The sequence below is a fragment of the Nicotiana tomentosiformis genome, chromosome 8 (assembly GCF_000390325.3).
Source record: "Nicotiana tomentosiformis chromosome 8, ASM39032v3, whole genome shotgun sequence".
Taxonomy (NCBI): Eukaryota; Viridiplantae; Streptophyta; class Magnoliopsida; order Solanales; family Solanaceae; genus Nicotiana; species Nicotiana tomentosiformis.
This window is the reverse complement of record NC_090819.1, coordinates 56503775-56526956: the sequence shown is the minus strand read 5'-3', so window position 1 is coordinate 56526956 and position 23182 is coordinate 56503775. Positions and strand designations below refer to the sequence as shown.

General features: G+C 37.0%; 2 protein-coding genes and 1 non-coding gene across 3 annotated transcripts; all 3 read right to left on the bottom strand.

Moving 5' to 3' along the window:
• Positions 1–10024: 10024 nt before the first annotated feature.
• On the bottom strand, positions 10025–11822 carry LOC104108064 (inositol-tetrakisphosphate 1-kinase 1-like). The gene has a single exon (XM_018774792.3). The coding sequence runs from the start codon at positions 11475–11477 to the stop codon at positions 10398–10400; it is 1080 nt and encodes a 359-aa protein (XP_018630308.1). The 5' UTR covers positions 11478–11822; the 3' UTR covers positions 10025–10397.
• Positions 11823–16936: 5114 nt separating this feature from the next.
• LOC117279593 (small nucleolar RNA R71) lies at positions 16937–17043 on the bottom strand. The gene has a single exon (XR_004510001.1). It is a non-coding gene; the product is annotated as a small nucleolar RNA R71 (small nucleolar RNA).
• A 2332-nt stretch (positions 17044–19375) lies between these two features.
• On the bottom strand, positions 19376–22980 carry LOC138897504 (uncharacterized). The gene is made up of 2 exons (XM_070183478.1): positions 22579–22980; positions 19376–19387 (listed from the first exon to the last, which is right to left on the bottom strand). The coding sequence occupies exons 1-2, from the start codon at positions 22978–22980 to the stop codon at positions 19376–19378; spliced, it is 414 nt and encodes a 137-aa protein (XP_070039579.1).
• Between the last annotated feature and the right edge of the window lie 202 nt (positions 22981–23182).

Here is a 23182-nt window from a genome sequence, read left to right as displayed (position 1 = left end):
CACCGATATCCACAATACTCGTTGTGCGAAGAATTCGATGACACCGGTCCAGAAAATCCTCAGCATTCTTTGACTTTCCTATGCTAAACTCGGGCAGATCAAGCTTCTTAAATCGCTCCAACCTCCTCTGCTCCGCATCAGTCATAGGTGGACCAACCTCGGCCCAAGTAGCAACAACTGGTTTAACTGGTAATACCCCTAATGTTTGATGACCTTGAGCTAGCTGCTCTGGAGTACGGGCGACAGGAGTCTGAGCTCCTCCCCCAGCCTGTGAGGTAGCTGGTGCAACTGGCATCGAAACAGCCTAAGCCAAGCCAATACACACACTCAAAATCTGAGCCAAAGCCTCCTGAAGACCAGGTATCATAATAGGTACCGCCGATGTGTGAGCTGGTCCCACCGGCTCAAGGGTATCTGGTACCTGCTCTTCCATTATAGCAACTGGTCGTGCGGGGCCCAACTCGGTCTCTACCTTGGCCCTGGCCTCTTGCGGCCCTAACTAGTCATACTGGTACCTGGTCAGCTGAACGTGTTCTCACCATTGGTGAGAGAATAAAAGAATAGAGGTTCAGACTTTGAAATTTACAAATTTGTATGGCAAGAACACAAGAAAGTGAAGTTTTCATAATAGTTCGGTAGCCTCTCGAAGATAAGTAAAGACGTCTCCGTATTGATTCGCCAGACTCTACTAAACTTGCTCATGACACGTGAGACCTAAGAAACCTAGTGCTCTAATACCAACTTGTCACGATCCAACTCCCACCGGAGCCGCAACAGATCCTAACACCACTTGCTAGGTAAGCCAACAGTTCCACAATGACAATAAGTTCAATAAAACAAAATTTAATAAACTCAACAGCGAAAATATCATGAAATATTTGAGAAAACAACGATGATACTGCTACAACCATCCCAATGATCTGGTGTCAACAAGTACATGAGCATTACTGAATATCAAAATACAAGGCCAAATCCTCAGTACAACTATTTGAATAATAGAACATTAATAACATAAAATAAATGAAAGAGGACTTCAAGGTCTGCACATGACATAGAAGCCACCTCGTAGTCTCTCAAAAGTTGGTACCAACACAACTCTAACAATCACCACGTCCAGAAGTACCTGGATCTGCACATGACGTGCAGAGTATAGTATGAGTATAACCGACTCCATGTACTCAATAAGTAACAAACCTAACATTGGGCTGAAAGTTGTGACGAGCTCAGAAGAAAGAGTCAGAGACCGATACCAATAACTAATAACAGCTCAGGATATAACGAAAATAGTATAAGTAAATAATTCAATGATATTATGTTCAGCTCATTCACAATTCAGGAATTTAGGCATGCTTTCCAATTATAACAGTTAAAACTCAACACAGATAAGAACATTTGATTTACCAGCTAGCATGAGGAAAATACATCTCTATACCTACATGTCAAATATACATGTCAAGTGAATGATTCCACAGTGATATTCTCAAGTACCCTCACTCTCAGCAAACTCAAGGTGCCTAGATCAAATGCCCCACTTTATCACACACACACACAATCACTCAGCACTGTACGGGTGCCTATCATCAATGCCCCTCACCAAAGCACGTGTATATATCATTGTGCATGCACTCACTACTGGCATGTCAAACTCCGTAGGGGCGGATCCATCCCAAGCGCTAATCAAAAGCCAACATGGCCAGTAGCGGGGTGCAACCCGTTCCAAATATCAATCAATAGCCAATATGGCATGTTCCGATATGCAACCCGATTCATATATCACTCACCACAGGGCTCTACGGCCCACATCAGTCTACAACCTCTCAAGTCTTAAGGCTCACAACCTCATAGAAATCAGCCCAAACAGTATCACATATGGAAAACAATAACATATGATGAATTAAATAAGGAATATCCAGAGACTGAGATATGATATGTAAATGAGGAATCATGGCTGAGTATATGACTACAGTTAAGGCAAACAGCTCAAAACAGCAGGAATAGCCCATTATATCTCAACCAAATAACCACATAGCCTAAACATGATTTCTAACATGTATCATAGCTCAAATAATCAAATGAGTAGGAAAAAATACGGATATAACAATACATGATAGCAAAACAAGTCCGGCAATAGTCTAAAGGCCACCTCAAATCATGAATACTTTGGTGCACGTACACACGACCGTCACCTAGCACGTACGTCACCCCAATACATCTCACATAACATTATTCCCAGGGTTAATTACACTCAAATCCAAGTTTAGATAAGTTACTTACCTCAAAAAGCTAAAATCAATACTCCAAAAAGCTCTTGCCACGCAAATCAACCTCCGAGAGACACGAATCTAGCCAAAGCAACTTAATATCATCAATAAAATACATCGGAAACAATTCCAAATGATAAAGCTACGGTCTTGAAGCAAATATACAAATCAACCCAAAAAGTCAACCCCGAGCCCACACCCTGGAACTCGACAAAACTCACAAGTTCCGAACACCCATTCAAATACGAGTCCAACTATACTAATTTCATCCAATTCCAACCACAAATCGACCCTCAAATCATCAAATCTCACTCTCCAACAACATAGTCTAAAATCTTCAACTTTCACCTTAAATTCACATAAACTCGGTATAATAATCAATAGTAATCAATATCTATCATCAAAAGTGATTAAACTACACTTACCTCATCAATTGCAGCAAAAAGTCTCTCAAAACTCGCCCTTAGCCGAGATCCACAACTCCCAAAATGAGAAAAACAATGAAACCCTTCAAATATAAACTCTGGCAGTGATTCCGCATCTGCGGTCACTTAACCACATATGCAATCCCGTAGGTGCGGTCAAAATATCGCATTTGCGAATTTCCTTCAGCCTCCGACCTTCCGCATTTGCGGACCATTCAGCGCACCTGCGCTTCCGCATCTGCAACTTCACCTGTCAGTCCACATCTACGGACCTAGCCTTGCCCAGCCTCACTCCACTTCTGCAATCAAGTTGCCGCTTCTGTGGCCTCGCACCTACGGCCAATCCATCGCAGGGCGAATGTATCAGGAATCAGAAACTTCAGAAATCCCTCTAATTCCAAAGATGACTCGAACTCAATCTGAATCATACCCGAGGCCCCGAGACCCCATCCAAACATACCAACAAGTCTTAAAGCATAATATGAACCTACTTGAAGCCTCAATTCACATGAAACAACACCAAAACCACAAATCGCATGCCAATTCAAACCTAATAAAACTAATGAACTTCCATCTTCCAAAACTCCTTTCGAATCACATCAAACCAACCCGAAATGACCTTAAATTTTGCACACAAGTCCCAAATGATGCCACGATCCTATTCCAGCTTCCAAAACTAAAATCTGAACCCGATATCAGCAAAGTCAATTCTCGGTCAAACTTCTGAACCTTCCAAACCTCCAACTTTTGCCAAAAAGCTTCAAATTAACCTACGGACCTCCAAATCCAAATACAGGCATGTGCCTAAGTCCAAAATCACTGTACGAAACTATTAAAATCATCAAAACTCTATTTTTGAGTCGTCTACATACAAGCCAAACTCTGGTCTACTCTTACTAACTAGGCTTCCAACCTTGGGATTAAGTATTTCAATCCACTACAAAACCTCCCCGAAACCAAACCAATTACCCCAACAAGTCACACAATCACAATAACACATAAGTAAGGCATAAAATAGGAAAAATGGGGCTTTAGTACTCAAAACAACCGGCTGGATTATTACAATTAGCCGAGCACATCTACTGATGAAGAAAAATAATATGTCTCGTATTCCTTACTCTTCTGTTGTATGTAGTTTGATGTATGCTATGATTTGCACTACACCCGATATTGTACATGTAGTTGGTACTGTTAGTAGATTCCTTTCTAATCTTGGAAGGGGACATTGGAATGTAGTAAAATGGAAATTAAGGTATCTGAAAGGTACTATTGATTTGAAGTTGTGCTTTTGGCAGTGGCAAGCCTAAACTTGTTTGTTTCACAGACTCTGATTTAGGAGGCAATCTTGAAAATTCAAGATCCACTTTTGGTTATTTGATCACTTTCGCATGGGGAGCTGTTTCTTAGAAATCTAGACCATATAAGTGGATAGCTCTATCCACCAAAAAAGCCGAATATATTGCTGCCACCGAAGGTGCCAAAGAATTATTATGGATTCAGGAGTTTATAAATGATCTTGGCTTTAAGCAACCAAGGTACATCTTATTTTATGATAATCAGAGTGTTATCTGTCTCACCAAGCACTCCACTTTTCATTATAAGACAGAACATATAAATAGAAAGTTTCATTGGAAAGAATGATTGTGGAAGAGAAATTATTTGAGGTTGAAAAGATACACGTTGATGACAATCCTTCAGATATATTGACGAAAGCAGTGGCTTCAGATAAGCATGAGTGCAGAAAATTGGCAGGCATGAAGCATGTCAATAACTCCTCTACTTGAAGATATATTTGGCCCCCTTGCTGGAGGGGAAGTTTGTTGGGCCATGCCCATGTTGTCCTGCCAAAGATCCAATGGCCTAATTCTAATCTCTTTTGGTTTTCCCATTCTTATTCGGAATTGGATTTAATTTTTATTCCTATTTAGAGTTGGTTTTGGCTTTAAAAGAAAGAACCACTCATTATCTATAAATAGAGCAACCTTGGAGAATTATTCTATACTCATTGGTATAAGTCTTTGAAAGAGCACATAAGAGTGATTTTTTTAGAGAGCTTTCATCCAGAGAGAGGAGAGAGAAAAAGTGTTTGTTTTGCTGCAGTTTTTTTGTTCCGGCCAGCCAGCTTCAAATCATGTTTTCCTATCCGTTCACCGTTAGATCGGGCTGAAATTTTGACTGAGTGTTCCTAACAACTTGGTCAAAATTTTAACTCGATCCAACGGTGAACGAGTCAAAAAACATGATTTGAAGCTGGTTGGTCGGAACAAAAAAGACTGTAGAGAAACAAATACTTTTTCTTCTTTCTTCTCTCTAGATGAAAGCCCTCTCAAAAATCACCCTTATGTGCTAAAGTATTTCAAAGACGTATACCAATGATAGAACAATTCTCCAAGTTTGCTCTATTTATAAATAATGAATGGTTCTTTCTCTTAAAGCCAAATCCAAATAGGAATAAAAATCGAATCCAATTCTGAATAGAAATGGAAACAAAAAGAAAATAGAATTAGGTCATTGGACCTTTCGCTGGACAACATGGGCATGGCACAACAAAGAACTGCTACAAAGTTAAAAAATACCCAAAAAAAAAAAAAAAAGAAACGAAACAATAATTTGTTCTGAAATAAAATTTGTAGTCCTTTTGTGTTTTCTAAAACACACTTTGCATCCAATGACGTGATATGTTGGGAGTTGCCACGTGAATTCTAAGCCCGGGCCTAAGAGTTCATTTACCTAAAATTGAGGTGGTAGCCACATTAACTACTAGAAATCAAAAATTAAATTTTAAAAAATTATTATTTGTTTGGATTGGATATTGTTACAAATGATTAAGAAAATTATTTGAAGTTTATATCTCAATTTTGAGAGAATTTGGTGAAGATTCGAATTGGTTTTGGCTGAAATTTAAGATGGTAACTCGAAGAAGAAAACATAAATAAATTGTATATATTTTGTACGTCGAGTATACAAATGCCATACAAATTATTTATATATATATATATATATATATATATATACACACAAAAAAATCCCTCCTTCAAAGAGCAGAGTCCTTTGGGCTAGAGATTTAAAGGGAAGGTGAATAAGAAAAGGGGGGAAAACAGTGAAAATAGCATAAGCTGGCTAGTTTTTGGACTGGTAATTAAGAAATAACCATTGTTTGCAAAGTCATTAAAAAATAGCCACTATTTTAGCTAAAATACGGAAAGTTCCAACATAATATGCTGGATTTCGGAGCTCTTGCGTATAAACTCCCAGCATATTGTATTGGAACTCCAGCACATTATGAAATTCCAGCACAATAATCTCATATGTAAAAAATTCAAACTCCAGCATATTATACTGAATATTTTCAAAATTTTAAGTTGTTTTTATTCAAATTTTATCTGAAAAAATGGTTAAAATTCAATTACTTTGAAAGTGTGGTTATCTTTCAATTACCAGTTGTAAATTACGCTATTCTATTATTATTTTCATACTTATTTTAACAAAAAATTGGTTATCTTTTTACAGCATTTGAAATAGTGGCTAAATTCTAATTACTAGTTTAAAAATTGGCTACTGCAGCTAGTTTTTACAAAATATTAAGTAACTATCTTGTGGTATATTTAAAATTGAGGATTTTGGCCTTTATATTTCAAATCCGTAAGACCAAATCATTTTGATAGATTAAAAATAATTTGAATATTGAAATATACAATCCGCATAATTCATATGAATCGTTTTCAGTGTTACTTGAAAATCGCATATTTCCATCCAAACCAACCTTAATCTGCTCTTTGAAGTTACTTAAAGTCTTATACATTCATTATAAATCCAATTTTAGATCAATAACTAATGTTTTACTTCATAGCTTCTTCAAATTTCAAGAAATGTGTGTGTGAGGGGGGGGGGGATGACCTAGCGATTGTGTATCAAGAGAAAAGTATCTCCAAATATGCCATCTTATTTTCCTCGAGTCCCCCCAGCAGATTATATAACACTTTACACTTGCAAGTCCACTAATCCCAATCCAAGGCATGTTAAGCTGCAAGAAGAGCACTGAGGATCATCCAGATAATGTACTAAAAGACAGCCTAAATCATGAACTCAGCATAAGGAACAATATAAAATTACTCTGAGTCGTCTGAATTTGCAATCTAGGTTTCCAAGGGTTAATGCAGCGCGAAGGGATTCAGGAAACCATCGGCTGAAGAAGCTAGCATGACGGAGTCGGATGCCTCAGTTCTAACTTCTTTTAAATCAAAGATGCAGGCAGGCACAGGGCTCAGGACCACTGCTAGCTGAGTATATCCAACAACTGGTGCCCAAACAGAGTTTTCAGATAATTGTTGCACACCCTTACGTGTACTGCTTTCTACAAGTGGAAATGCATAAGGCCATGAATATAACAATTTAGGCAAGGGAATACTCATATCCAACACAAACACAAGAAGTTAATCCTGTAAGACAGCAAAAAATAAGTCGACTAGGTACTTGTTATCTTTTCTTTTACTTCACAACATGTATTTTGTCACTATCCTACTAGCTATACTTTAAAGAGTTATTCCTAGAAGGAGAACCTGAACTTTGGAAACATATATTCTAGTAGTTAGACCAGGAACAAAACTGATTATCAACTAAAGGTACATGTTGCTAAAACCGAAAGGACGAATGCATTACCAAAGTTAGGTTCGACACTTGAAGTGCTTAAAAAGTTCTGCATCAGTTTTATTAACTAAAGCAATATTTGATCCTTCAACCTGAGACATTTTGCAATTATAAAAATGACATTACAGAAAGTGGTGGACTTTGACACCAGTACACATATTGGTGGACTTTGACACCAGTACACATATAGGTCCTTGGTCAAGCATTTGCTACTTAACCTTCCAGTAGTATACATATAGCATGGAAAAGAGTACTCACTCTTTGCGGCCAAGCTGATCATTTTCCCAGGACAAAATCAGTAACCTAATCAAGTTGTTATCCTGTTTGATGGAGTATACCAACTTACCAAAATATTCAATAACAAATCCTCCAGTGCAAGATCGTGAAATAGCAGCTATGCATGCAATGCATGAGGAGATGTGAGGGTACACTGGAATGAGGGAATGAGAAGATCAAGGAACTGACATAGCAGACATTCACTTGTACTTAGTACTTACACATGATCAATCGTCAGCACTCAGGTTACAGCCAATTTGATCCAGGAAACTCATGTGAACTGCTGTCATCTCTCTGTGTTGAAGTCAACCAAGTTTTACCAATTCAAACCTGGGGCAGTTGTGACTAAACATGAAAATATACTGATAAATGAAAAAGATGCACACAATCTACATCAAACTGCTAAGTAGCAATTATTTTACTATCCAAAAAAGAATGAAACGCAGAAAAGTAAATCATGCCAAATATCTATATCATAATTACTATCCATAAGTTTATCACGCCAACACACTAAACAATGCATGTCATATTGACTAATTTGTAAAATATGAAGCCCTAAAATATCTAATTAACAAATCATAATTCACACTGATATTTTAGGGTCCTTATCCTCATATGTAGCGCACGATATCATGTCTCAGACTAAAACTTCAAATAAACAAGTCAGCAGGAAATTCATGCAACTTTCTGAAACAAGGCAAAGCTTTCAGTCTAAAATATTAACTAAAACAAGCCTCGTACATGAAAGGAAAAATATCAATGCAGGTAAGATGTAACTGTAACTCAAATCACAAGATAGTGATGATCTGGGGAGTTCCCAAATAATCAATATCTTTACAAAAATTGCCTATTTGTAAGTGGCAACTCACGTCTAAAATACTATAAAATAAAAAAATAAAAGAACTCTCATCTAAAACATTAAAAGCTTGATGCCATAATACAGCAATCACAATAACTATGACTCAACCCCAAGCTAGTTGGAATTCTAAATGTCCATGTCACTCACATTAGACCCATCTCAAGCCAATGTTTAAAAAGTTAAGTTCTCTAGAACTAGAAGTTATCTACATTCTCTACTGGCATACAAATATCTAGAAGACTAAAAGATTCATTTCAGATATTGGACCTAAAGTAATGTACCAACATGGCTAAACCTTCATCCCAACTAATTGATATCACCTATATGGCTCCTTTTCTTCCGTTATGCCATATTTTTTGCCAACTAGATATGGATTTCAAGAGATTGTAGATCTTTCACAAAATTTCCTTCCATGTAATTTTAGGTCTACTATCCCTTTTAAACAACTTCAAATACCATGGTTTTACACCTACAGACCGGTGCTAAGGGGGGCCGATGTAGGTCATGACCAAACTATCTCAAAGACCATCTAATATTTTATCTTATTTTTGATATGTCTCTCCATTTTATCTTCTATATGTGCTACTTGCTTTAAATCTAATCATTGATCTTGTATACTTAACATCCACATTACTATGATACTCACCTAGTAGATATGTTGGATGTAAGATTCCCAATATGCACTTACTATATAACCTTGCCAGTCTTACAACAGTACAACAAAAGAATAAACTCCACTCAAAACTAATATCCTAATACTGTAATGAATGCGCTCACTAATCAATCTTCAAGAAACCCGCCAACTAACACAATCTATTGAATCTATGACGAAGGGTTTCCCAAACACAAACAACTTGGTAGCAAAATCTTAGAGAAAAAAAGGCCAATACTAATAGTTTTATGTTCTTCAGACGGGTCCCAATCATATGGGTTAAATAGCAAAAGTTCAGGAATAACACTAGTGCAGCAAGAGAATTCAACATTTATTCTTGAGTGGTCAAATGGAAAAGAGAGTAATAAAAACTAAACAAAAAATAAATAGATACATTAGTACCTCTCGAGCCTTACTTATTGGTGAATCAAGCTCTAGGATTAATTGGTTTACCCATATTATGCGAATATAGAACAAGCAAAAAGGGGTTTCCTTGAGGCTCATGATGAACTAATTCTGCCTCTGACAAAGATATATTGCATAAGATACAATCAGCTGATTTTCCCAACATCAATAAAATTATTTACCATATTAGAAAAAGATACAGTCAGTTGATATTCAACATATGTTAGTCTTAAGCTACCAAATAAAGATTTGAACTGTGGTTCAGAAAAGGAATATTCCTGTAGAGACAACCTCATAATAGCTTCCACACGATAGACAATCAAATAAAGAATCCATCATGCCGATGTGATAGAGATAAATCTCTCAGGAATCTGATTCCTCTTGCAAGCATAAATTAAATAACCAGTAAGTGACATCATTTCAAAATGCAAAAGTCATAGGCAAATAAAATCATCCTGTAAAAGCAGTACAATGGGGAAAAAACTTGAGAGAATACTCATTGAAAAAACAGAAAAATTCATTTATCAAAGTAGTCAAAAGCACACATTAAGATATTTTCATCCAGGAATTACAATTGCCTTAAAGGAAAAACTTAGTTTTCCTGAGAAAGAGTATCTGCGGAAGTACCTATCTCACTGCAAAGATAGAATGTACATGTTGAACAAAGATTACCATCTAATGCCTTCAGAAGGCAATATCAGATCAAAGAACCTACTTATTCACTGCTATACCAACTCCTACCTAAATGAGTACCCTCAGCTTACTTTAACCTTTGTAACTTGCAAGAGAAAAATCCGACACTTCAGCAAATTCGCCATAGCAACCAGTGGCCAACTACAAGCTATACCAGTTTGAATTCTGCACTTCACATTTTAAACCAGAATAGGGTTCTCGTTATCTTCCTTCTTAATAGGTGACACAGGCAATGCTCCTTCATCCTCACCACACCCGTTATTCCCGACCAAAACCCTAACTTCCTTTTCGCAATTACCCTTCGTTAAACTCTCAATACCCTTATCGTTCTGATTCAATACATCCCAGAAAAAGTCAGTTAACACGCTCTCATAATTCGGCATCTTTGCATACCCAGGGAAATAGTTAATATCAATGACAAGATATCTATTTCCAACTCTATTATCCCTAATCACATCAAAGTTAAAAAGATGCAATTTCGTTGCCCGCCTAAGTCCCCTAGCTATATCAGTAAGAAAACTCAAAGGGGGCAATTCCGCATCATCCAAATTCATCAATTTATAGTATTTATCATCATTCTTTTCACATGTATTCAAATTAGAAACCTGCGAAAACGACAAGTAACTCTCTGGTCTCCCTAAATTATCCTCCGTCACATCGGGTAATGACTTCCTCTTAACACATTTCACATAATCACCAACCACATACACCTTAAAAATCACTGCCCCGTGATTCACAAACTCCTGTAACACAATGGGCGGTTTCAATTTTCCTAGCCCGTCTTTGTTAAACACAAGTAACATTTTATGTGACTTCGCACTTCCATCAGCCACTAATGGTTTCGCAATCACAGGAAATTTCAACCCTTCATTTTCAAGGTATAAAGCCGACACCATTTTCGCATCGTATATTACAGTCTGCTTAGGAATCCCAAACGACGCCATTTGGCCCTCGATCTCGAGCTCCGTCACAACCTGAAGCATCGAAATCCGATTGTGCAACCGCTCAATCGATTCGGGCGAGTCGATTATGAGCGCGTGAGGGTTTTGGGAAGCGTAGTCCTTCAACTGACGCTTCCAATCGTCGCCGTAGAGTTTGTGGAGCACGCAATCGAACGGTCCTTGATCAATCAACGGCTTATCTGTATCGATTTTGATGAGATCGATTCCTCGTTCCTTCGCGAGGTTGACGAGGGATAGTTGAATGAAACTGGCTCGTTTCTTTGGAGCCAGCGCGTATCCCACATCGTATCTCTTCATTGACTCCTCCACTGATAATGGATAACCCGATATCTGACCCTGTTACTATTATACGATAAATACGAGGCACTTTTTAAATTTTTCAAAACAGTTCAACTGAGGTACGAGGAACCACATTATTGTGAATTAAATGGAAAAAAAGGCATAGGTTTTGGTGAATTCGGAGGATTTAATTCTGGAAATTTCGACAGGATATGTTTGTACGAGTGAGAGCAGGATTGAGTGAAAGGGGAAGAAGAGGAGCGAAATGGTGAGAAAGGGGAACGTATATAGGTCGGAGAGGGGGATTTAGGGTTTGATAAACGTACAGGCGTTGAGGTTGTGGTAGACACGTGGCATAGTTTAGGGAACGTGATATGATAGCTAGATTATGAGTGAGAGAATCTGCAGTGACAGAGGTCAACTTTAATCATGTAAAATAAAAAGGAGGTCGACTTTAATGACAATTTTTTTATTTTGACCAAGGTCAATCAACCCACCAATAACTTATTTCGGCTTTCTACACTTCTTTCATTCATTTCTTTTGAGGTATCATCTTTCGTCTTTTTAAATTTACTAGTTACAACATAAGCGCATGGCGTGTACTCTATCGTTGAGTATAATTATTTTTAAAAAATTACATAATATTTAATAATATATTATTGAATTATAAAATAAATTAAAAGGAAAAATTCAAGCATATGAAAGTGATGAAGATTAGTGATATTTAGCTAACTCAACAAAGAGAAAAAGTCTTACTTCTACAATGTCCTTAAAACAATCTCACACTATATTATTCTTATCAATTCCTCGTATAGCCGTATGATTATAGAGTTAAATTAAATTTAAATAATTTGGTTTTCGGAATGTCATCCATTTAAAAATAAATTTATATCATAATCACTTGCATTTAGTTGTCTTCATCATGTCGAGGAAAAGCAAAAAGATTGCTAGACAAATAAATATAAACATAGGCTTAAAAAGGAATTTTCAATTGGTTAAAACTTGTTGACGATAGTTTAGACGCGGAATTTGAATAATTTAATTAATAATAAAGTTTTGTTTTTGTTTGTCATAATTAGTCTTTAGTAATTTCATGGATGAACAAAAAGAACAGCCAATGTGTAATTTGAACTTTCTTAAATTTACAAAAATAGAACAAATATTCTAATCCCTTAGTAATAGTAATTGTTCTTGAAGATAGAGATAACACCTAAATAGAATAAATATTCAATAAAAAGCGATTATATTTTAACACATAAATAAGTGTAGAATAGTTTAATCTCTTTCCTAATTAATATTTCTTAAGGGACGTGTAAAAAAGAAACGCGACACATAATATGAGACGGAGGGAGCATAATATAACCATCCTAATAATAGGTAAAACTCTGAAGTTGGCGTAGTTACTGTTTTTACTTTACTTTGTTCTTTTGCTCGAGTTTTTTTATTTTAAACAAAATTTAACTACGAATATAATTCTTGGTAATACCTTTGACATACACAATTTTATAATATATTGGACTTTAACCTTCATTGAGATTGACATATAGAATTAATCTTTGAAAAAAAATTTATATATCGAGAAAAATAAATTACCTCAAGAAATATGTACTATTATTCCTTGCGGCAATGGTTGTTTAAACCTGAAACAAGGGAACACAACCAACTAATTAATAGAAGAATGGTTATTGTTTCGCTGTGTAAAAGTACTATACCAAATTGAAAATTGTAGAATAAATTGAAATGGTTGATAGCATTACTATGGTTAAATGCACCAAATTAAACTTCATATACATATTCTAAAAAACCTAAAGTGAATTTTAAATCTTAAATAAAGGAAATGAATCTCCAGCCTAAAGAATCTTTAAGCGAAAATAACATGGGTATTAAAAGAATCTCAAACTTAAATGAATAAAGAATCCAAAACAAAACCTAAAGAATCCTAAATCTAAAGAAAAGCCATACGGCACTAAAGAACCATAAATCTAAATAAATAAAGAGAGCAATATATAGCCAACAAAAAACGGTAATACACGATAGTTTTTCATTTTTTTTCCACAAAAAAATATTTATTGGTTACAATTACAATTATATCTAACATTATATATATATATATATATATATATATATATATATATATATATATATATATATAAGTGGATAAAAAAACGAACGACATTTCGATATGGGTTTCGTGTTTTTAATGTAGTATAGATTTAACTACCTAGTATTAATAATAAAAAAAGAGTTAATACCATAAACTATCAAGCCTTATCAGTTTCGTATTTAAATTATTCGGTGTTCCTAAAATCCTCCTGAACTATATTCTTCTTATATTAAAACCTCCACATTGCATTCTTAGAGGTGCGTCTAATACACACTCCTAATTATCTAAAAAATATGTCATGTGGCACTACACGTGGCTATTTAACTCAGCCTACCTCCCCCCTCCCCCCCTCCAATCTATCATTTTTTTTGTCAGTTACCTACTTAAACTGTCTGGGATCCCCAAAAACCCTCTTGAACTATATTTTCTATATATTAAAACCATATCTTGAATTCTTAAAGGTGCGTCTGTCAACTATATAACTTATGGTTTGTAATAAGTTTTTATATAGTTTACTCATGATGTATTATTCTCAGATGACTAATTAATTCTAGGAGTTTTGGCCAAAATAGCATCTAATGTAATGTATTAATTTTAGGTTTAATTGTGGTTGTGATTTATGCTAGACTCCAATTGTATAAGTACTTCTTTATATTCACTTTGCAACACAATAAAAAATCAATGAAGGCATATAGTGTTGTATTTGTGAAAAATTATCTTTTACTACATAAACAAGATTACACAAAAAAATTATGCAAACAAAAAATCAATTGCCCAGCAACTACATTCTCTAATTCTAGATTACACACACATGTTTTAAGAGATTTAACTTTATTCTCTACAAGGTCTTGAGTTTAATAAGAAGATATAAATGGGTGTTCTTTCAATAATACGTATAAGACATAAAATAAGACTAAAACACGAAAGAGAATAAATTATTTTAAAGAAAATAAGAGAGAGAGAGAGAGAGAGAGAGAAATTCAAAGGAAACTCATATAGAGAACTGAAGAAAAAAGGTGAAATAATGAAGAAAGTGAAAAAATAAATAAGAAAAAAGTAAAGAAATAAGGAAGAATGGTGGAAAAATGAGGAAGAAAGGTGATATAAAGGAAAAATTATCTTTTACTACATAAACAAGATTACACAAAAAAAATATGCAAACAAAAAATCAATTGCCCAGCAACTACATTCTGTCAGGTGATGAGTTAATATTTCTTGACATTTTAGACCCTTCTTGTCTCTAATCGGGTTGATTTGATAGGGATTTTGCTTGAATTATGGTCTAATGTGTTGCTTTTTTGGTGGAGGTGTAGATGAGATGAATATGGAACGAATAACAGATAATTTGGGAGAAAAAAGAGCTAAAGAGGAGGAAAAAGAACTGCGCGAAAGGCTAGTATGCGTATGAGCGCGCACATGAGGCAGACGACCTGGAGGAGATGCGCGCACAGGTGCGCGCCCAAGCTCCCAGGTGCGCCGCAGCGCTCGCCCGCTTACGGAAAGTTTAAATCAGTCCTATTTTTATAATTTTTGGACATTCTCCTTAACCTATATGAAGCCTAAGCTCGTCCCAAACTAGGTATCTAGAATTTTGGGAGCAACTTTTGGAGAGAGGAAGGCAAGAAAACAACGAAGAATTTGAGTACATCATCTAAATCATTCAATACAAAATTTTGTTTGAATTCATGGGTTGTAATATTTTCTTGCCCTCCTAATACTCATGTGATGAGCAATTTCTTCACTATGCAATAGTCCTTCTTAGGGTTATTGACAAATATTGTGTTTTGATTATTATTCAAGGAATTGAGTTCTGTTACTGCTTGAATTCGTTGAAAGAGTTTCGAATTGATTTGAAAGTTGTTTATGATTCTACTTTAATTGAAAGAGAAGTATTGCTGCAAATATAATTGTCTTATCTTGTTTGAGTAATCTCACGACTCTCATAGGTAATCAAAAGAGCTTGTAGAATTATCAATTAACCTAATCTAGAGGAATAGTTGAGAGACGTTCTTCGTAAGACCATTCATTCAACATATTCTTGAGATGTTCATAGCACTTGTTATTAGGTTATTTAACGATACTCTCATTCATTCGAAGGAAGAATTTAAATCCTAAGGATAATCTAATCAGCTATTGAAATCGAAAGAGTCAACAGAACTTAAGAACTGAACTTGTAACAGAGTTATATCCCGAATAATAGTTGTGCACATATCTTGTCAATGCCCTTATTTCTCTCACAGATATTCAATTATTGCTACCTAGATCCCCAATTTTCAATAATCATTCGTAATTGATAATCTACCATGCCGCACACATGATGGTGATTGTGCTGAAAATTATAATTGAAATTGTGATTGTGGTCGATGTCCCTAATGGATAGCCTAGCCGATCGGGTCGTGATCGGACTCCGTGTTAAAGATGGTGGTATTGATATTGAGAGAAATTATGGTTGATGTCTCTAATGAGATGGCTTAGCCGATCGGGTCGTGATCGGACTCCGTGCTAAGAGTACGGTGGTACTAGTTTTGTAAATAATGGTATGGTAAATAATGGTATTGTGGACAATGGTATATCGATACTAAAAATTTTCCAATGTGAGATATGAAAATTAATTTGAACACTGTCTTGATCCTAAAATTGAGGTTTGATGTTGATTAAGGCTTTCATTGATATTATAATAATCTTATTTGTATTATTTGTCATTCTATTGAGAGAGTGTTTAGTTATACATACTAGTGCTATTCGACGGTACTAACGTCCCTTTTGCCGGGGGCGCTGCATCTTTAAATGGATGCAGGTGGTTCCACAGCAGGAGATACTAATCAGTGATAGCAGTGCACCTTCTTTCCAGCTGACTTGGTGAGCCCCACTTTATTCCGGGGTCATAAATCTTTTGTACTTTGTGTATTCTGTTTGAGGTATAGCCGGGGCCTTATTGCAAGCATTATCATTGTACTCTTGTTTATCTATAGAGGCTCCGTAGACATAGTGTGGGTTGTATATTGGTGCTGGAAAAGACAAACTATGCTATGTTGTAGTTGTATTACTTGTCTATTTGAGACTTTAAAAATGATCAAACTATTGGAAATGAATTGGTAATTGCAGACATGACCATTTTATTGTTTAATTAAGGAAAACATATATTCTCTTTATTCATGAATGGGTTTGGGTAGAAGGAATCTAACAGGCTTTCTCGGTCGGGTTCACTCGGTTGAGCGCCGGTCGCGCTCCTCGATTTTTGGGCGTGACACCTTTCTCACTCAAGGATGATGCAAAGCAATGGCTACGGACTCTACCTACTAGGTCTATCCGTACATGGGAAGAGATGACTACAAAATTCCTAGACAAGTATTTCTCTACTGCTAAGACATGAAAGATGAGAAAGGAGATTCATAATTTCAGTCAAGGTAAAGGAGAAACTATGTTCGAGGCATGGGAACGATTTAAGGAGCTCTTACGAAGATGCCCACATAATGGGATGGAGTAATGGATGCAATTCTAGGATTTCTGGGATGGCTTAACTCATGTATCAAGAAGGGTAATAAATAGTGTAGTGGAAGGTTCGCTTATGAAGAAAACTCCAAAAGAGATTGTCACTCTTTTAAATGAATTATCTGAAGATGCAGATCAATGGCCTACTGACCAAGGTGAATGAAGAAGGTCAGTAGGTGTGCACCGAGTAAAATCATCTATTGCAACACAATCCTAGATAGAAGTTATGGCTAAAGACATCAAGAAGTTAATACTGGCCCAGGTTCAGAGCCAACCACAGTTAGGATGTGATGTTTGCGGAATGAGACACTATCCGATGTCTCTTCCACTCTCCGCTTGACTATCGATGTCTCTTCCACTCTCCGCTTGTTAGATAATATCTCCTTCATGAAATTGGCATATGCTGGCATCTATGAGAGCACCTTTGCGAAAGGTAGATTAACATGCACCTGCTTGAGCACTTCTAGAAAATGCCCAAAATGTTTGTCCAACTTCTCTCTTCTTTTCTTCTAGGGGAAAGGTAGAGAAGGCATATATTTGCTTTCCTCAGTCTCCTCATTCATTGAATTCTCGTTCTTCTTCTTTTCCAGAGCTCTAGTCCTCCCCTTCTTCTTCAGACCATCATCTGGATCTACCCTTACTTTACCTTCTTGATTGTCGTTATTTTTCTACTCCTCCATAATCTCCACTCGTCTTTCAATCAACTCACCATTTTTTTTTGCAATGGGGTCCTTCAACACTTGCCCACTTCTCAAAGACACCGAATTTATTATTTCTTTTGGAATCCTTTTGGTATAAGCAAGGAGAGTTCTTGGAGCCCTCTCAGACAATAGACTAGCAAGTTGTCCCGCCTGTCTTTCCAAGTTTTGGATGGCTGTGCTCTGTTCCCGGATAGTTGTGCCATGAGTTTCAAGTCTCTCATTTATCTTAATAATTAAGGCCTTCATTAGATCTTCCATGCTAGACCGATTGGTCTGTTGAGGCTGGTACTGTTGCCTCTACTGATTTATAAAACATGGAGCTCCTTGTCCTTGTGGTCTAGGATTATTCGGTTGCCATGCATTCAGACTACCACCAGGTGAACTCCACGAAACCAGGGGTGCCTCTGCCCCATAGAGTTGAAATTATTGCTACTTTGGTAGTTGCCTCTGTTAAAGTTTTCCACAATATTTACCACTTCATTTGTAGCTGAGGCCTGACACTCATGTGTTGGATGACCCATTCCACAAAAGCCACAAACTGATGATGGCTCGCTCTAGACCCTAGCTAAGGCCAACTTTCTGATCTCTTTTTCCATGAAGTCTACCTGAGCTTGAACTGATGTGTTAGCGTCCACTTGGTGAACCCCATCTAATTTTCTTCTATAATTACGTTCATAGGGCCATTAGTTAGCATCCTCAGACAATTTATCAAGGATAGAGACAATCTCCTCCGAGGTTTTCATTACTCAGAGTTCGCCGTGAGGAGGGTGTCATTCCATTCCAAAAGTCATGGAGTTGCATACACAATTTGATTCCATTATGGTGACACCTTCTCGCTATCTATTTGAATCTTTCCCAAGCTTCAAAGACTGTTTCAGTGTCCTTCTGGCAGAAGTTGTGGATTTCCCTTCTAAATTTCACTATTTTTACAGATGAGAAGTACTTGTCAAGAAAACTTTTCGTCATATCTTCCCATGTCCAGATTGACCCAGTCGGTAAGCTTCGAAGCTAGTGCTTCGCATCATCCTTTAGTGAAAAGGGGAATGCCCTTAAGTAGACTGTATCTTTTGACACTCCATTGTACTGGAATGTGTTCATAATTTCCTCAAAGTCTATCAAGTGAGTGTTAGGATCTCCATTCACCTTCCCTCTAAAAACACAATTGTTCTGGATGTGTGAAGCAAGCCTTGCTTCAACTCAAAATTATTCGCTGCTATGTGTGGAGGTCTGACATTTGACAATCCCTGATTGTAGACTAGTCTAGCATAGTCATCCAATGATCTTCATGCTCTGGGACCCACATTTACGAATGCATCTTCAACCAGGGGTCGATTTAGATTGAATTTTCAACCCCCATCCCCATCAACAGTCTTATCAGCAACTCTAAGGGCTGCTTCAGCCGCTAACTGTGAAACTTGCTCTCTATGTTGTGCTGCCTCTCTTGCAGCTAAGTCTACCCCATTATCGTCGTTGTTTGCCATTTTATCTTAAGTCGAAGTCTGACCCAAGAAGGGTCCACTTGAGTCTTTCTCCTTTCTCAACTGTCCCAGGTGCTTGTCCAATTCTGGGTTGTATGGCACTAATTCCTTGGAAGAGGATCACATCATACACCACCTAACTTAACCTGTTGCCTGCATAGAGATGGTAGAACGTGAAAAAAAAATATTGGTTCCTAAATTAGCACCAAAAATTATTTTGAAAACAATTGATTGCCAATCCCCGGCATTGGCGCCAAAATTTGAAAAGCGTAAACGACAATACGAAATTGATGCTCGCTAGCCAAAAATAGTATAGTATAATTATCGTCTCCACAGGGATTGGATTTACATAATGTTCAAGTAATTTCTGGTTTAATGCTATTGATGATGATTGATACCTTGATTGGAATGGCTATGAACTAAAATTAGCTATTAAAATTAAAGCAATTAACAAATGATCATAGAGAACTATAGAGTAGAGAAATGGGTTATTATCAAGACGAAGAATAAGGGTTTTTGACATGATAGGTGCAAGACTGCTATCCTGAATTTGACATTGTTATATTTCACTCTTAAGGTTCTATCAATTCTTACAAATTCAATAGGTGGTTAACTTATACTTCTGATTCAGATTCCTCTCTCGATTAAATCTAAATCTTTCAAATAAACTAATGTGAAGTGCGATGAAACTTGCAATTATCTATTGGTAGGAATGATCTAAGAGAAACTTCTCACAAATATTTCTCAATCTTACTTTAAACGGTAACTCAAGAAGCTCTCTCGATTACTTTAAAGAATCACCAAAATAAATCAAGGCATACGCTGCAATAATATTCAATAAGTTGTTCCTCTCCCGATTAAACACTACAAAGAATAAAATCATAACTAATCTTAAAGCTCCGCCATGAAATTCAAGTAATTAAATAGTAGTTAAATCCATAAACAACAACCAAATATCCAAATCATGTCAAATCCTAAGGTAAACTGTTACGACCCAAATCGGAGGGCCACGACTGGCACCAGGTGCCTACTCAACCGAGCACCACGTACCTTATCCTTCTTTACTATAAGACTCGTCACGGGCCATAATAGGCCACGTCTATATATATAAGTAACAATATTAGAACTTAACTCACATAACTAATTCAAAAAGATTTATATAGACACACAGGGGCCGACAATCCCATTGACATGTCATACCTAAAACTATACACAGGACAATGTCTACAAAACCTCAAAGAAAACATGACCATAATATATAAGTCGGGACAAGGTTCCCGACATCCTCATAAAATGAAATAACAAATATAAAACGTGACTCGGCAATACTCTAGGAAGAAGTGGAGCTCACCAACCAAAAGCTGATATCTGGAGGCAGCCTACAGTGGAGGGTCCTCACCTCGCCTATCTACACCTACGTGGCATGAAGCACAACTCCCCAGGAAAAGGGACGTCAATACGAAGAATATACTGAGTATATAAGACGAAAATAAAACGTAATAATAAGATACTATCTCGGGGAGGGATAAGAGTCAACTTATAACCTCTGACTTGCCGCTGAGGGCCATAACATATAGAATAAGACCCATCTCGTATATATAAATAAAACTACAATATAATAGTTCTGATTACATCATTCTCATGACGTTAACTACCCAACTGATCAGTGGTAACTGCCCGACCGACCGTAGCGCGGTGGTAAATGCATGACTGCCCGACCAGTCGTAGCTCGGTGGTAAATGTGTAACTACCCAACCGGCCGTAGCTCGGTGGTAAATGCATGACTGCCCGACTGGCCGTAGCTCGGTAGTAAATGATGATGCATAAATACCATTATGAACATTAACATCTTTATTGAATACCTTAATAGAGATTTAGGAACATACTTAGGCATGCTTTGAATATCATGTTATAGGAATGAACAACGTAGACCTTCTTAGTTACTAAGAGTAGAACCATTTATGAAATAACATTACGTTTACGTATCGTTACTTGGATCATGCCAAAAGGAAAGAAGGGATAGCCTTAACATACCTGAGCCGATTTTCTTGACAATCCCTCTAACACATGTCTTTTGTGATAAAACACGTAACGTCGAATTGAAGTAGGAAAAAATCCGTATGATATTCTTGAGAAAGGTTATACCGTGCTCCCTTAGAATTTACAATTCACGCTGCTATAGCATTGTAAGGGTTCATATGAATTCTTTTTGGAGAATTCCCATATGTAACTTTAGCAAGTATCTCCATTTTCATTTAATGATGTAGGGAGGTTATTTCTTTATCAAAGTGGGTGGGCCCCACTTCTAGGATTACTTGGCCAAAGAATTCTCTAGTCTTGCCACCTAGCTCCAAGACTTGCCTAGTCAATATTGAATCCCTACTTGCTGCCATGTTAATGCTTATCTACCCCAATAATTAACCACAAATTCTTAATTAGCTTAATTGCTTAGTTAATCTCCTACTAAAAAATCATAATTATCCAATTATTCACATAATTAAGAATTATCTCAAATTACTTAAAATACTAATCACTTTTAACATACTTTATACACCTTACTATCATGGTCATGTGGTACCTTGTATGGCACTAGTCCATAAATACCGGATATTATAGCTCGGACCGTATTTTATCTCAAATTGACAACCTTCAACGAAACTCATCTTCTTTGATATATTTACCCTCTAACCTTTACGTCACTTACTTATCACCTGTTATAAATAGCATAAATGCTTATAACCTAAAAAATAATCTCATTCCTGAGTCTACGTTGATTAACTCACAACGAAACTTTAACGTATGAAAACGCAAAATGTGACATCCTTCCCCCTTAGAAATATTCGTCCTCGAATGTTTAAACTTGCAAGATGTACATAACATACTCATCAATTATAAACGTGTATACCTTCCCGGGCTATACTCCAATGAAACAAATATCGGGCTCTCACCGGGTCAGGACATCGTCCCTCCATAAAACTACTTCCTAATCCATTCGTCACCTACAATTCTGTTAATCTATCTTCTAGGCGCTGACACCTACTAGTTGTAATCTTAATAGCCGGGTTCATAACTTTCTATTCCATTATACCGACTTTCCCAAAATCTTGCATACTATATTATGTTTCCTCCCTTGGGCGTTAGAGCTATCAGAGTTCTAACTTCTTAATGTCTAGGTTACTCCCCTCTCCTCCCTTAGTCCACACTCCTCGGGTTCTTACTTTGCTTTCAAGCTAGCCTTGGTTTCCCTCAACCCTTCGGACGTAATGCCAACTCACTCTTATATTAATCATATTTACTGGGCAATTTGCATTAATAAGATTGAACATTACTCATAGTCACAGTACCTGACACTCATCCGGTGTAGCCTCTGGGTCCTGATGACCTGCCAAAGCATACATGCGGTTCTGACTACCGCCGGAGCTAGATGTTCCACCCCTGCCTCTACCTCTACCAGCTGATGCCTGAGGGCCTCGCTCTAGAGGGTGTACTGAAGAAGAAGAGACTGTTATAGATCTGGTGGGCTGAACCATCCCGCCTCTGTCCTTCATAGGACAATCCCTCATGTAATGACTAGGGTCTCCACATGTATAGCATACATTAGATCCCTGACGACATTGTCCAGAATAAGCTCTACTGCATTGACTGCACCGCGGAGGAGGCGCCCTAATCTGCGCTGAATCCCTCCGATTTTGAAAACCCCAAATTCTCGAGCCCTGACCTGATTCAGAATAGACAGGTCCCCTCATAATGCGGCCTCTGTAACTGTCGGACACTATCAACAGGATATGGTGGAATAGGATCGCAAGGAAAATCCTCAGGTTGTCTAGAAGATCTAGCCTTCTTATGCTGACCCTCATCACGATTCTCGTATTGCTGTCATTTCCGATCCTCCAAATTTTGAGCATAAGCCTGGATGCAGGAAATATCCATACTATCGAGCAGAGTGGC

Coding starts and splice junctions, on each gene's coding strand:
- LOC138897504 (XM_070183478.1), bottom strand. CDS start 22,980: ATGAGGGGACCTGTCTATTCTGAATCAGGTCAGGGCTCGAGAATTTGG.
- LOC104108064 (XM_018774792.3), bottom strand. CDS start 11,477: ATGAAGAGATACGATGTGGGATACGCGCTGGCTCCAAAGAAACGAGCC.